Source organism: Numida meleagris, chromosome 5 (genome assembly GCF_002078875.1).
Source record: "Numida meleagris isolate 19003 breed g44 Domestic line chromosome 5, NumMel1.0, whole genome shotgun sequence".
Taxonomy (NCBI): Eukaryota; Metazoa; Chordata; class Aves; order Galliformes; family Numididae; genus Numida; species Numida meleagris.
The window spans coordinates 7,330,241-7,343,543 of NC_034413.1; the positions used below are offsets into that span (position 1 = coordinate 7,330,241).

The window sequence follows — 13,303 nt, forward strand, 5'->3', positions numbered from 1 at the left end:
AATCTTCCTTCTACAAGTTTCAAAATGATTTGATAGCTTTAAAAGAATCTATTATTTCAACAGCCTATAGGATGTTTCCAAGAGTCTTATGGACTGGAATGAACATCTCAAACCATAATGACAACTTCTTGCCTCTTCCTTCATATACTAGTAGCATACTCGTGTGTAGGGATTCAAGCCAGCAGCTCCATGTTTTCTTGTTACAGTGGGATTGTCTGTCCTACCTCTGATCAATATGCAATCTCTGATTTGATTTTAAATCATGGGCATATAACCAAATAAAAAATAAATAATTAAGTATTATATTATTTTATGCTGTAAAATTTCAGTGGATAATGAAAGATTCCATGCTGCATGCTAAATGTCAGACTGACCAGCTGTAACAGTATTAACTTCTCAGCACCTAAAAACTTCATCTAGAATAGTAGATTCTGAAAAAGATGAGGGGTTTTTGGGGTTTTTTTTGTTTGTTTCTTTTACATTTCTCTTACATTTTGAACAAGACAACTCTGGGTTTAATCAAATAATCACTTGAGGATAAAGTAGACAATTCAGAAAGCATATGATCTTAAACTTGTAACTGTCAGCTCTTAATCGGAGGCTCACGTCTTCTCAGCCTAGACAGTACCCACGTGAGCTCCTGAAATTTCTTTTAACACAAAGTAAACATGCATGTCTACTTAAATGACACACATTTATTTTATTCTGAAATAAGCAAAAGAGGCAGGACCTAGGAAGCAAAATATTTACATTTCTGGACAGCTGAAAGTTGTCTAGCTCCACTGTGAACATCTTTTGGAAACCGATGATTTTATACATTTCAACAAGAAGGTTAGCATACTAACACATAGCTAAGAGAGCAGACAAAATACACATTATGAATACTCCCTATCCCTAAAAATAAATTAATACAATGTAAAACTAAAATAAGAAAATATAAGAATGTAAAGGAACTCATTCATCACTGCCAGAAACTTGGTTACGCAATGACATGCAGGAGGACTTGAACATCATTTATGAAATTCATGATAAGCTTTGAGAAACAGTCGGATAAACGCAGAGATAAAGGAATCAAATCATTGTATTTCTACAATATTTATAAAAATAATAAATCATCATTAACTCTTGAATTCTTAGTTCTCATGCTCAAATAGTCAATAGGCACAAAAGTCTGCTAGTTAAACAGATTAACATAGCACAAGTTACTACTACTATTTAAGATATCATTGCATCACAGGCCTCAGAAAAGCTTAGATTAAGATGATGAAATATTCAGTTGCGATGAGTTACCCTCAGCTGATTGTCAATCAATAGCAGAGTAGGTAGAGAACGACAAAATGAAAAACACTTGCAATTCTTGCCTCTTGCCCCAAGAGAGATGGGAAATGGGAGTTCACGATGCTTCATCTCTACCACTCCATCCTCCTCACTGTTTTAAAAGCTCAGCAATGAAAACCTGGGTAGGGCAGGAGATGGGCACTGGGAGCTGATCATTACTGGAGATGGACTGAGCATTAGCTTTCTTCTGGGAGGTGCTGAGTGGTTGCCTTTGCGTCACTTGTGGGTTTTGGTTGTTGAGGTATTTTGGCAAGGTTTGTTTTGAGTTTAGGTTACAGAATACAAATGCATCTACAAAAAGGTTTCTACTCCTACCTGTAGTTTTACTTTTAATTTACCATTAATTATGCTAAAAGCATACTGTATAATACAGATCTAATATACAACAAACAAAATTATACATACACAGTTATTAACAGTATACTGAAAAGTTTGCTTAGCATAATTTGCTTCAGAGCCAAAAAAAATTGAAACAGGAATTTTTTTTTACAGAGGTGTTTTTCAGAATTCCTCAGCTAACTTTTTCTTATGGTAATCTGCCTTTCTTATTATTATTTAGAATACATTTTGACTGGATTTAATTCAATTTAAATTCATAGCTAAACCCAAGTATGGGCATTTTTTTCATTCGGTATTCAGATTATCTTGAATAATGTTCAATAAAAAAGATTCACAAGATCCTACAGGAAGAGAATAAATTTTCAAATCACATTTGTTGGAAAGGTCTTAAAAAGTGCTTATTCTAACAAACTCTATACTAAAAGTAATACTGAGAGTTTATCTTGAATATTTTATTGTGCGGCAATCTCATTTCATTATCTTTCACAGGCAGCAAGCCTTCTACCTACTACTAAAAACAAATTCCAGTGTTTTAGTTAATAAGTGTGTTTATTCTATAATAGCATATTGTATAAAAAAAAGTAATTGGCATCATTATCTCTACTCTACGCTTCTAAAACAAAAAAAAAAAAAAAAAAAAAACACCACTACTGCAAAATAGGATTTCTTGACAGTCATTTGTCCAAACCTTTGGTTTTTTTTTCCTTGCACGGGTCAAACAAAAACATGTTTTCTGTGGTAATTTAGCAGCATATGTGAGCTGTTCTTTTTTTTTTAATTATTTTAAGTTACAGCTTCTTATCACAGAGAGCTTCTTCTGTGAACTTGTAAGCTACTGAAACCACTACTGCATTCCATAAATGCATCTCTATATCCTAGACAGCCAAATGGCTAAACAGAAAAACTGAATACAAATTCTGTCTTCCAAGTTGCAATGTCATTTTCTAAATGCATCAAAACTTCCATCAAACCATGTTCATTCCTAATTCTACTGTATGAAGGTACAGAAGAAAATGCTTTTGATGTCGTTGCTATAGCTAGTCAAAGATATTGTGTTCAATATTTGTTAATTTTTACTGCAAATAATAGTTGGAAGCATTTTGTCCTCACTTTCAGTCCTGCTTTATGCAGGACTTGAGTTTCCTGATTCCACTGTAGAAGATAAAGACCAAGATTACAGGTGCCTGCAATAGTATGGTTCATCTACCTCATCACCTCTTTTCTGATATCAAATTAAACTGTGCGTGTCACTTCCATAGTTCCAATAAAAATTGATAACCCAAACACTACGTACTGACAGAGCTTATTCCTCTGCCCCAACAGTTTTACAACAGTGCAGGTGCTGACCTCTATGGACAACACTAGGCAAAAATTCCCAGTCTCCAGGCACTGAGGCACAGGCAGTCACCGCAAAACAGGATCAAAGATTTCAAAGAGTAATACGACTGACAACAAATATACCACTTTTACATGGTATTTTGCTCTTAGGCCTGTGCTATGTTCTAGGGAAACCTGTGAACACACACACACCTAGTACAATATTTGCTGCTGCTATCACAACCAGCTGAAAAGCATCAGATATCAGGGATAACAAACCAGCTTACATCTGATCAAAAATTACAGGATCCCTATTCGTACTAACTGAACTCATGCAGCTAGACACATCTCACCTTCCTCATTTTGAAAATTTAGATACAAGAGAAAAACTACAGTAAAAATGGATCTTTTTTCATTTGCTTAACAATAATCTATATACCGTTTATTATGAAAAAATGTTTAATTTATTATCAAATTAATATCTAACTCTAGTTTAATTTTAATTTACCTGACTACAAGAAGCCTTTTTATGTGATCACCAGACTCAATGGGAGGAAAGATGGATGATTGTTTGAGGGCCAGAATTAAGATATTCTATTTGAGATTTGTAACTTCTTCATATAATCATTTTATATAGAAATTCATTTTGCTGTATTAATTTGAACGGAGAACATCCATCTTTTGTTTCTAAATAATACATGATATATGAGAACAAGTCATTCTTCACTAAATTAATGGCTAAGAACATCAGCCTTTGTGCTATTAAAACCAACAGGTTAAACAAAAAACATGACCTCATCTCTTTGCATTCTTAGTAGCAGAAGAGGTCAATGCAAATAAATAAAGCCATGAACACAAGCCCTTAAACTAGTTCTAGTTTAACAATTTTAATCCAACTTCAGGCATATAATTTTGTAGAGGTTGTATGAAATGATGGATTCCTTGTCTTTCTTTTAAATGTAGTTTTATGAAGTTAGTATATTTTATGTTTCTTTGGTTATCTTAGCTTATAATTCCTACGTATTTTCATCAAAATGACAGTCTATATGGCTGTTCCTTGTTGAGAACTGCTGTTAACAGATATTGAAGTGATACCAGTGATGGATATCAGAGGCTTCAATGGCAGGTTACAAAATGAGATTTCAATACTAAGACATTAGGCTCACAGCTTTGGCAGCAGAACTCACTCCTCTGAGTCTGACATCTAAACTGCCCAAAGAGCATGCACGTTAGACTGCTCTGACTCCTGAAGGTTTGGTCTGTGTTAAGGAGGTATAGTTTTGAATCCCCTGACTCTCAGGAGAGAAAGGACTGGATCTTTCATTTGCAGCTCCTGCTTGGACCACCATAAAGAAAATGTTAAAAGTGTTGCAAAGGTTGCTACTCCTGAATAGGTAAAATGTTAGTGCCAGAGGAAAAACAATCTCTAAATCTAGCTGTTTTTCACAAGTAGAACCAAGGGGACCATTTGCAATTACCTGCCATGAGTTTAACATTTTTCTCATTTTCATAGACACCAGAAGTAATGATTTCTGCCATTCCTCAGCCTCTTCTACAAAAAATACATCACTCAGATATAAGCTACTCAGCAGAATAATCACATTCTTCGAGTAGTAGGACTTCAACAACATGGATTTCCCTTCTGTTACTAAAGATACAACTTAGGTTTTCACAAGCAACAAATACGTTTTATTTCTTTTAACGAGTAGAAATAAAAATAATCAGAAATTATATCTAGCCAAATATTTTACTGCCTGGGCCAAGTTCATCTTCTTCGCAATACCTTAAAGCTAGGAACTGAGACTAAAATCTTAGTCTTATGTGGAAAAAATCCAGAGAGTGGTATATGTAGGTGTACGTATATACACACATGTACGTAATCATAGCTATATAGAAGCTTTTATATAAAAACAGGTGAAAAGTGCTGAGCTACACAATGTGGGAAAGAAGCAGACAATGCACAAGGTGGTCTCTCAAAGACATATGTTTCAGAACAGCAGAAAAGTTTGGGTTTCTTCTGCCCTTCACACTCCAGGCTCTGGATGAACACAGAAGGTAGCCAGACCTTTCAGCTGGCTCCAGCGGATGCTACCAACCCAGTGCACTTTCACAAGAATCACATTCACTTATATTAATAGTCTGAAGGTCTGATAAAAAACTTACAAGTTTACAGGAAACAATCAAGATCAAGTTTTCAAACAGAATGATTATAAATCAAATGGAGGAGGAAGTTGTTGTCTTTGATGCTGAGATTTCTAACTGTACAACAGCAGAGAAGACAACAGACCTGTAATACTACAGGCTCACTAAAAAAACTTCAGCCATGCAGCCTATCTAGTAGGAGGATTTTGCAAAAGGCTCATTAGCATTTTCAAAATTATGTTTTTTAAGGTTGATCAGAGAGAGAGCAGTGGGAGTTAAAACACAATGTTCCCAATGTGCTGGTACTCACAGCTTCACTCCTACTGCAAAAGCAACAGCAAGAGTAGTGCAATTATGAGAAAACTGAACACTGTTTGGGATGTTATCGCTTTATGAAAAATGGCAATACAGCAAAGAGCTTACGTTATCTTATTATTAAATGCATTATATATTCACAGTATGTGTCATGTGTTAGTATATAGAATTCTCTCCTGGCATCTCATACATTTAAAGAATAATTTCAAAAATATCTTGCATAAAGAAAATGACAAGATGATAAGCAGTTCGAGTATTTTTATTTTTTTAACATTGTCACGTAAGTAGGTGATTAATAAGTTTGAAAATAATGCTAAAGATTTTTTGCCAAGACAACACAAATTTGTTCCAAAGAACTTCTTATACCGCTTTCTCCTGTTACTTCACATTGCAGTCCTTTGTACAAATCTTACTCTATTTTTTCTAGAATTTATATAGAACTGTTATGCATTTCAAGAATATGTTGTACAACAGAACCAGACCTTGAAAAAACATAACACAAGCACAAATCACTGAGAAAATGAGCTAGTATATCTGTTTCCATCTCAAGTTAGTGCTGTTTTCTTTAAAAGTTAATCAATATTTAACAATTAATTTCCTATTACAGAATGTGGATATCCATACTCTAAATTGTACCTAAAATGGGACTTGAGCAGAATTTTTCCTATAAGTACAACAGCATAATTTACTGAATGTGTAAGTACTTTTGTGAGACCAGCAGGAAAAAAATAAGTTATTTTGACATATCTTATGAGTATATTGAGAAAGATATTTAGGCTTTCTCCTAGTGTACACCACTTCATCTCTCTATTAAAGACACAAACTCTTTTCCCATCCTCAACTGTTCACCAATTCATAATCAAGTCACACACTTGTAACTATAGCAATTTAATATATGAAGAATATTTTAATTCTGCAAGGTCATTCCTTTTAAAAGTTTTCAGTCTGGATCCTCAAAGAAATACCTCATCAGCTCTGAGGTATTCTTTAGGAAGGATGAGACTCAGTAGAAAATAAATGTTGGAAAGGTCCAACCAGAAAAACTCAGATGGAAGCAGCAGAGAAAAGTGGAAGAAGTGAGGAGTATGAAGACGTCTGGTTCCAAAGTCCTCTTAAATCCAAGAAAAAAGCAATATGACCATTTTCTGCTAATCACTGGTATTTGTTTCCGCAGAAATCCCTGCCCACAATTTGGACACTATTACAACAGTGATAGGAATATCTAACAGTTCATAATGACTACATTCATCAAAACGGTTTAAAGACTTAAACCAGTTTGAAGTGTAATGGACTCTATACTTCAAAATATAATACAGATAAATAACAAAAATGCAAATAAAGCTTCAAAATAACCACAATCTTTATTTTTAAAGTACTCCTTACACTAAATAGCTCCTGTAAAAATCACATCTACCAATAAAAATGCGAACTCTTTCTTAGGGCTGAAAAAACAAGTTATAAAATTTACGATTTTACTAGCCTTATAAATTGATTTTAGCCATTATTGTAAGACACATAATTCACTAAAGGTGATGGAATGCTTATTTGGTTAGATAGCTAATGTATCCCTGAAGAATAAAAGCTATAGTAATAAGTCATTTTGCCATAAAGGTATTATAGACAGCAAAAGAACATTTTGTCAACTTCAGGAAATAAGAGAACTATTAAGAATTATTTAAAGCTTCATAAAGCACCAGAAAAATGTGCAACTGTCAATAGGGGCAGGCATTAATCTTTCCATCCCCTTGAACACATTTCTAATATATTGTGCTTAAGTTTACCAGATGTGCAGCTTCATGCATTGACTGCTGCCTGTTAAAGTGCTGAGGAACAAGAGAGCCCTTTAAATGAATAAATATACTTCAAGATAAAGGTTCAGTTAAATAAACATCAGGATCAGAGATGAAGATTTACAGGAGAAAAGTGTCTGGCTACCTATCATATTAAATCTTAACTATCTTAACAGATTTTTGTATTAAAAATATTCCCCCACTCCCATTTAGTTATAAAGAGAGGAGTTAGTGCCAACTTCAAAATCACTCCTGCAAATAAAAATGCAGTCCTACAGCAATACACAAAAAGCACTTTGATCATTGGATTTCTTTCACTTCAAGGAGAATCCTCCGATGTGGCAATTATAAAACAGATTGAAAAGGTTAGAATAATGTGCAATCCCCAGTATACCAGACTGTTCAAACTATGCATGAATAAGACTTGTTGATCTGTTGAATTCATTATTTTTCCGTGAGCATCACACATTTACGTAAGTAAGTGCTATTAGGCACGTTTTTTAGATACTGAATTTCAGTTGTACTTTACTACTTTTTTAAGAGGGTTGCATAAAATGCTACAAAATTATACCTCTCTGAAGTATCACCACTTAAGGTGTTGTTCTCCACTAAACAGTTTCTTTCTACCTTTGCCCAAGAGAGCATCTTTAAATTAGTCTTGTTCTTAGAGCACACAGACCAAGTGACAACTGCAAAATGATGATTCCAAATGCCAAGTCGCCCTTAAAAATATTAATCTCGGTATTGAATTATTAATTTATTTGATCAATGTATCTGGTATCAAATCCGCATTTAATGTTTAAAGAAAAGTGAATTTCACATTACATAAATTGTCATTTCAATTTTATTTTTTTTTACTGCCAGCAGAACTTACCAGTACACTGTCCACCATTTGTGGGATCTCCATAATATCCTGGCATGCATGTTTCACATTGTTTTCCTGTTGTTAAGTTTTTACATTGATCACAAACATTACTGTTGATACAGGTGCTGTGGCCATTACACTGGCAAGCTAGAATAGAACATTTAAAAATCCATTAGTATATTGCTCTTGGGAATAAAATCATTCTTACGTTGTTACAAAACTGCAGAAAAAAGTAATTACAAGGAGTTTAATCCTGACTGATGATCAGCACATATATATTTTATTATATATGCAATTGATAATGTGGTGACTATGAGCTTAAGGCTTGTTAGAAAGTCGTTTGTGAGTGACTGAATCCAGCCTATATAGCTTTAAGATGCTGCCTAGCCCCTTAAGAAACCTGTTAAGAGGCCAAAATCACCCGCTGACACCCTATCTACATGCAATCTTTTGTGAAGCATTCAAAATGCCACTGCAATGGAGAAAATCAACTTACTCATTAATGTACCCTCTGGTGAAAGAAGGCATACATAAAAAATTAACCAACAATCATCTTATTTTTAACAGTTCTGGTCCTTTCATTAGCTTTGGCACACTAGCAGATTTTTTAAGACATCAGAACCACATCAGACATCCCTTGTATCTACACAGTGTGACTTTGGTGAAAGAAGAAACTGGAGTCCCATAGACATAAATAGTTTATGTTTGACCCTAAAAGCCTAATTAAGCTCTTTGTCAGGTAAAAACAATAAAGACCACTGATCTTGTAACAACACACTCCTCCCATGTTCCAGTGCCCTACAGACTCTCAGAAAGCACTGATCACTTACTGCAGAAAAACCATAACATGAATTCTGCTAGAACCCATTGATCCCATTGCCAGGCCTTGGCTGAAAAGCAAGACAGTCTCTGTGTAGTCAGACCTCCAAGCTCACAGTACTCAGCAGATTAGCAGTCTGTCAATTACTGCAGTTTATCAAGTGTCAGATTATGTCAAAACTGCCAATCTCCTACAGGTGAGGAGTGAGTAGACTCAGCAGAGGGCAGCTATCTCAGTACAATCATACTGTTTAGTCTTTTTGTAATTTGGATTTTTAATCTAAATGTCACATTGACTGGTGCTTTGGCTAGAAATAAAAGTGGCTCTCACTGCATGGCTTAGAAGTTTTTGGAGCTGTTTTAGAATTACAGTCATTGCCAGGTTTGGCTCAGAAACTGTTCAACCCTCCTAGTCTGGAATCTCTTCTTCTGTAGCTATGGCTATAACATCTTGTAAACAAGTATCCAGCATTTCTATTATACTGGAACAGAAGGGTTGTTTGTTTTGTTTTGTTTACTCTTTGCTAAATCTCTTAAGAAATTACAATTTTTTCATCTTCCAATAAATGCTGAATTTTTAGACAACTTTGTGGTGTCTTTCTCAGGCAGTCTGCCATTCTACAGACTTTAGTGCCTTCTCAGAAGCAGTTAAAGAAAATACCATGAATTGCAGCTACATTTTGCATGAGTTCTGTATGTACCTCTTATATATTGAATGACTTAAAGTAAAACTTATAAATAAATAAATAAATAGATAGATTGCAGACCAGTAAGTCAAAAAGTAAAAAGAGAGCACAGTTGTTTGTTTGTTTGCTTTCAAATCAAATCTATACAAATGCCTGTGGAAAAAAAATGTGAAGTACCCAGAGGAGCAAACACAGCTGAATGTACCAAAGCCTTTGATTCTAAAGAAGCTCCAGCTTCCATATTTACCAGCAGTAGGAACACAGGCTGGAAAAATAACACTTCAGTAAAATTACATCATTTATTCTAAAAATAAAATAAAAAATAAAGTTGCCTTTGAAACAATTATTTATTGTAGGTTACCACTGGAAGTCTGTCCAGCCGTCCAGTGTGTCTTCCAGCTACTTGCACTACTCCAGCTCCCTTGGCTTTGGGATCTGGTTATTTCCAGATGTGTGGCTGTATTAGCTCAACTCCCACTGTCTTAAAACACCTGGTATCCTTTCCAGTGAACTTAAAGTACTATAATCAGATCGATATGGCTTAAACTCAGAGTTCCAGGATTATAAAAGCACTCTATGATTTAGTCTAAAGGTCTAAAAGGTAACTGGAAGCACAGCTCAGACGCTTGCAGCCCTGCAATGCTTTCCCACAGCCAGCTGAACCTTAGTGTGAGCAGCTGGGATGCAGGAAGCTCCTGCTCCTGGCCATCAGCAGTTGCTTATAGATAATTTCTCAGCTAGAAGAACATAAAAGCTGAAGCAGATTCATAAACTGGATTTCAAAAGGTGGAAGGATGGAATTGGCGAGAAATTATTTGCAAATAAATCGTAATTCTGATTAAGTAATATATTTCACACATGAATCTGTACAAAACCAAGCAAACCTGTGCCCCCTAGAGAGACAAAAAAGAAAAAATAAATTATTTATTTAGGGAGTATTTTGGAAAAACGTCTATCTCATGAATATATTATTTGTATTCCTCCAAGTAAATACATTAATTGGGTGTGTCGAAACAGAGAAACTCTTAATTCATATCATAAGTTCAGGAGCGCTACTCCAAAAAAAAAAAAAATTGAAAAATAAAATAAAAAATAAATAAAAGAAAATTGGAAAATGAAACAAATCTGCAGACCTTACCTGGACACTGGATAAAAGACCATTCATAGTTTTTTTCTTTGGGGCAAAGAGTGGCATCAAGCACCATTTCATTAGAATGCATGCTAACAGGCTTCATTGGACCTCTTGACGATCCTTCCAAACATTGACCTTTTCCAGTGTTGCTGGGATCGTTGCACCATCCACATCCAGGCTGTTCCAAACACTGTCCACAGGTCCTCAGTCCAGAGCAGTTTTGAGCTTTTTTAGATGAAAAACAGTATTAATTCAATTGGGTTTTTGTTTGTTTGCTCGTCTGTTTTTTTGTTTTGTTTGTTATGTTTTCCTCTGGTGCTGTCATCATGGGTTTTGGTTTTTGTTTTGTTAAATAAGATGCTAGTGTTATACAACATTTGAGGAACAAGTAATTTTGCAGTTCTATTTCCTGATACAAATTCAACCCTTTCAGTAACGTGTATAGGAATATTTCCATGTTTACTTTAAAGGCTGTATTTCTTCAATGATCACAGAATGTACTACAGATGTTTGTTACACCACAGAGCAACAAAAAGGATTTCAGATAAACAAAGATAATGACACAGAAGAGCAAAATTACTCATCTTCATCCAAATTCAAATCTCATTTTAAATATATATTTTTGTTTATTATTAATATATTCCACAGAATGCAAATATTACTAATTTTACTTATTTAAACTGTCTTTCCAATAGGAAAATTCTACAATTCCAAGAAAAGGTCAACAATGAAAATAAGAGAAACAACTGTGGTAATTCAAACCAAAATTTTTACACAGAATTCTTCATTTTCCTTCCAAAATGTGAAAATTCAATCTCATTGATATTAATGTATGATTTTTAAAACATGTATGCTTGTGTGAAATTTCTTTTTCATCCAAGAGCAAACATCCCAAAACCCATAAATCAGTCATACAAAATAGAATGAGTTTTTTGTCCAGCTCCCTGGTTTTGTTTTGTTGCTTTGTTGTTTTTTCACTTGGGGAAGTATGGCGGGAAGTGGAGGTGTTTGGTTTTAAAGATAATATTTGCATCTTATTCTTCAAGTAGAAACACTAGTCTTTGACAAGGGAATCCACTTAATGTTTCATTACCTCAGCAGCAATAAGGATAAATCTAACTAATAGAATTTTCAAGTGAAAATCTAGACTGAAAGAGTGTCTGAATCATGTTTCATTTGTGCAGTCATCTTGTTTAATGCTTTAAACTAAAAAAAAAAAAAAAAAAAAAAATCAGGCTACAAACACAGAGTTCCACTTTTTCTAATTTGTTGAGTAGAAAACATATTCTGATACAAAACTCATAATTATAATCTGGCATATATCAAATTCCATTTGGCTTCCTTAATATAAAGTTTTACAGAGTTGACAACAAAAAAGGAAAAATAAAATTTTATTTTGTATTACTCAAACAAAGAATCTGCATGATGTGCAAATACTACAGAAACAGAAGAACAGAATTACAAGTTCAGACTGACATAATATATGCTACTTCTAAAAGCTAAGCATCGTTCATGTGGTATTCTGTCTACTTTAACCCTAAGCTTTCAGCCACTTGATGTTCTGCCACAACTCACCACCAACAATTTGTAAGTTGTAAAATTAAGTCCTTTAAGGACAGGAAAAAAATGTAATCTTTACGTAGTTCAGTCTCATTTTTACATATATATATATATATATATATATATATATATATGGGACAAGAAATTAAGTGATCCTATTTCTTTAGTCTTAGACTAAACAAAGGCTGATGGGTAGGGTTAGAGGACAAAGCCTGATTTCAAGTCCATGCTGAAACTGAATTAACAGCTAAATTCTACTAAGCATGAAAATTTACCAGAATGGGTCAACATTGCACTGGTTCAATACATTTTCTGATTATTATGAATTAAGCTGTTATCTCAAGTCAGGAATACAGGCTCTGCAGGTTCCACTCTGCTTGGATAGTTTCAATTGAAAGAAAATTTGCCTGTATTACTTTCCAGATTCAATGGTCAGCTTCTGGAGTCCAGTACATTAAGATCAAGTCCCACTGCACTGAAGTCCTTTATATGTGGGGAATGTTTTAACCAAGTCATTAAGAACAGTAGTTAATGAAAATAACAAGAACCAGTTTTCTGTAGGAAGATGTTTGAGGATTTTTTTCCAAATCAATCTCAACTGAGACAAGAATCTAAAGCACTAGGCATGCTGCTCAACCATCTACATGGAATACGGCACAGATACATGCTGGCACCGCTTGGTGTTGAACTTAACAAGGTACAGTCACTTCAGACTTGTTAAAAAAAGTAGCAGTAGTTAATAGTACACTGAAAGACATGTTGAATAGGTTTCTTTTTCTCTTAGAGAGGCACCGAACTGATTTCTGATGAAATGTGTTTCTAAAAGGGACGTTTGGAGAATACCTTTTCTGCTTGACAAAGTAAAAAATCAAAAGGATGAAGTGAGCCATCTTGTATATTTGTGGACTTGACCCTATCTGATCACATCAGAAAAAAAGTGTTTTGCACCTTCTTTTATCTGCCTGAACTCTTTATACTTCCATGGAGAGGACAAGTAATT

At 34.4% G+C, this 13,303-nt stretch overlaps 1 protein-coding gene across 5 annotated transcripts in view; it reads right to left on the bottom strand.

The window, feature by feature from the left end:
* ATRNL1 (attractin like 1) overlaps window positions 1-13,303 on the bottom strand; it is a 432,638-nt gene that overhangs the window by 303,020 nt on the left and 116,315 nt on the right. For all 5 annotated transcript variants that reach the window (XR_002439678.1, XM_021399846.1, XM_021399844.1 and 2 more), the window contains exons 18-19: window positions 10,750-10,968; window positions 8,116-8,253 (exon numbers count right to left, since the gene is read on the bottom strand). Coding sequence is in view for 4 of the 5 variants with exons in the window: in XM_021399846.1 (XP_021255521.1) it covers window positions 8,116-8,253; window positions 10,750-10,968 (357 nt within the window). In the remaining variant the exon portion in view is untranslated. The remainder of the gene's footprint in view (window positions 1-8,115; window positions 8,254-10,749; window positions 10,969-13,303) is intronic.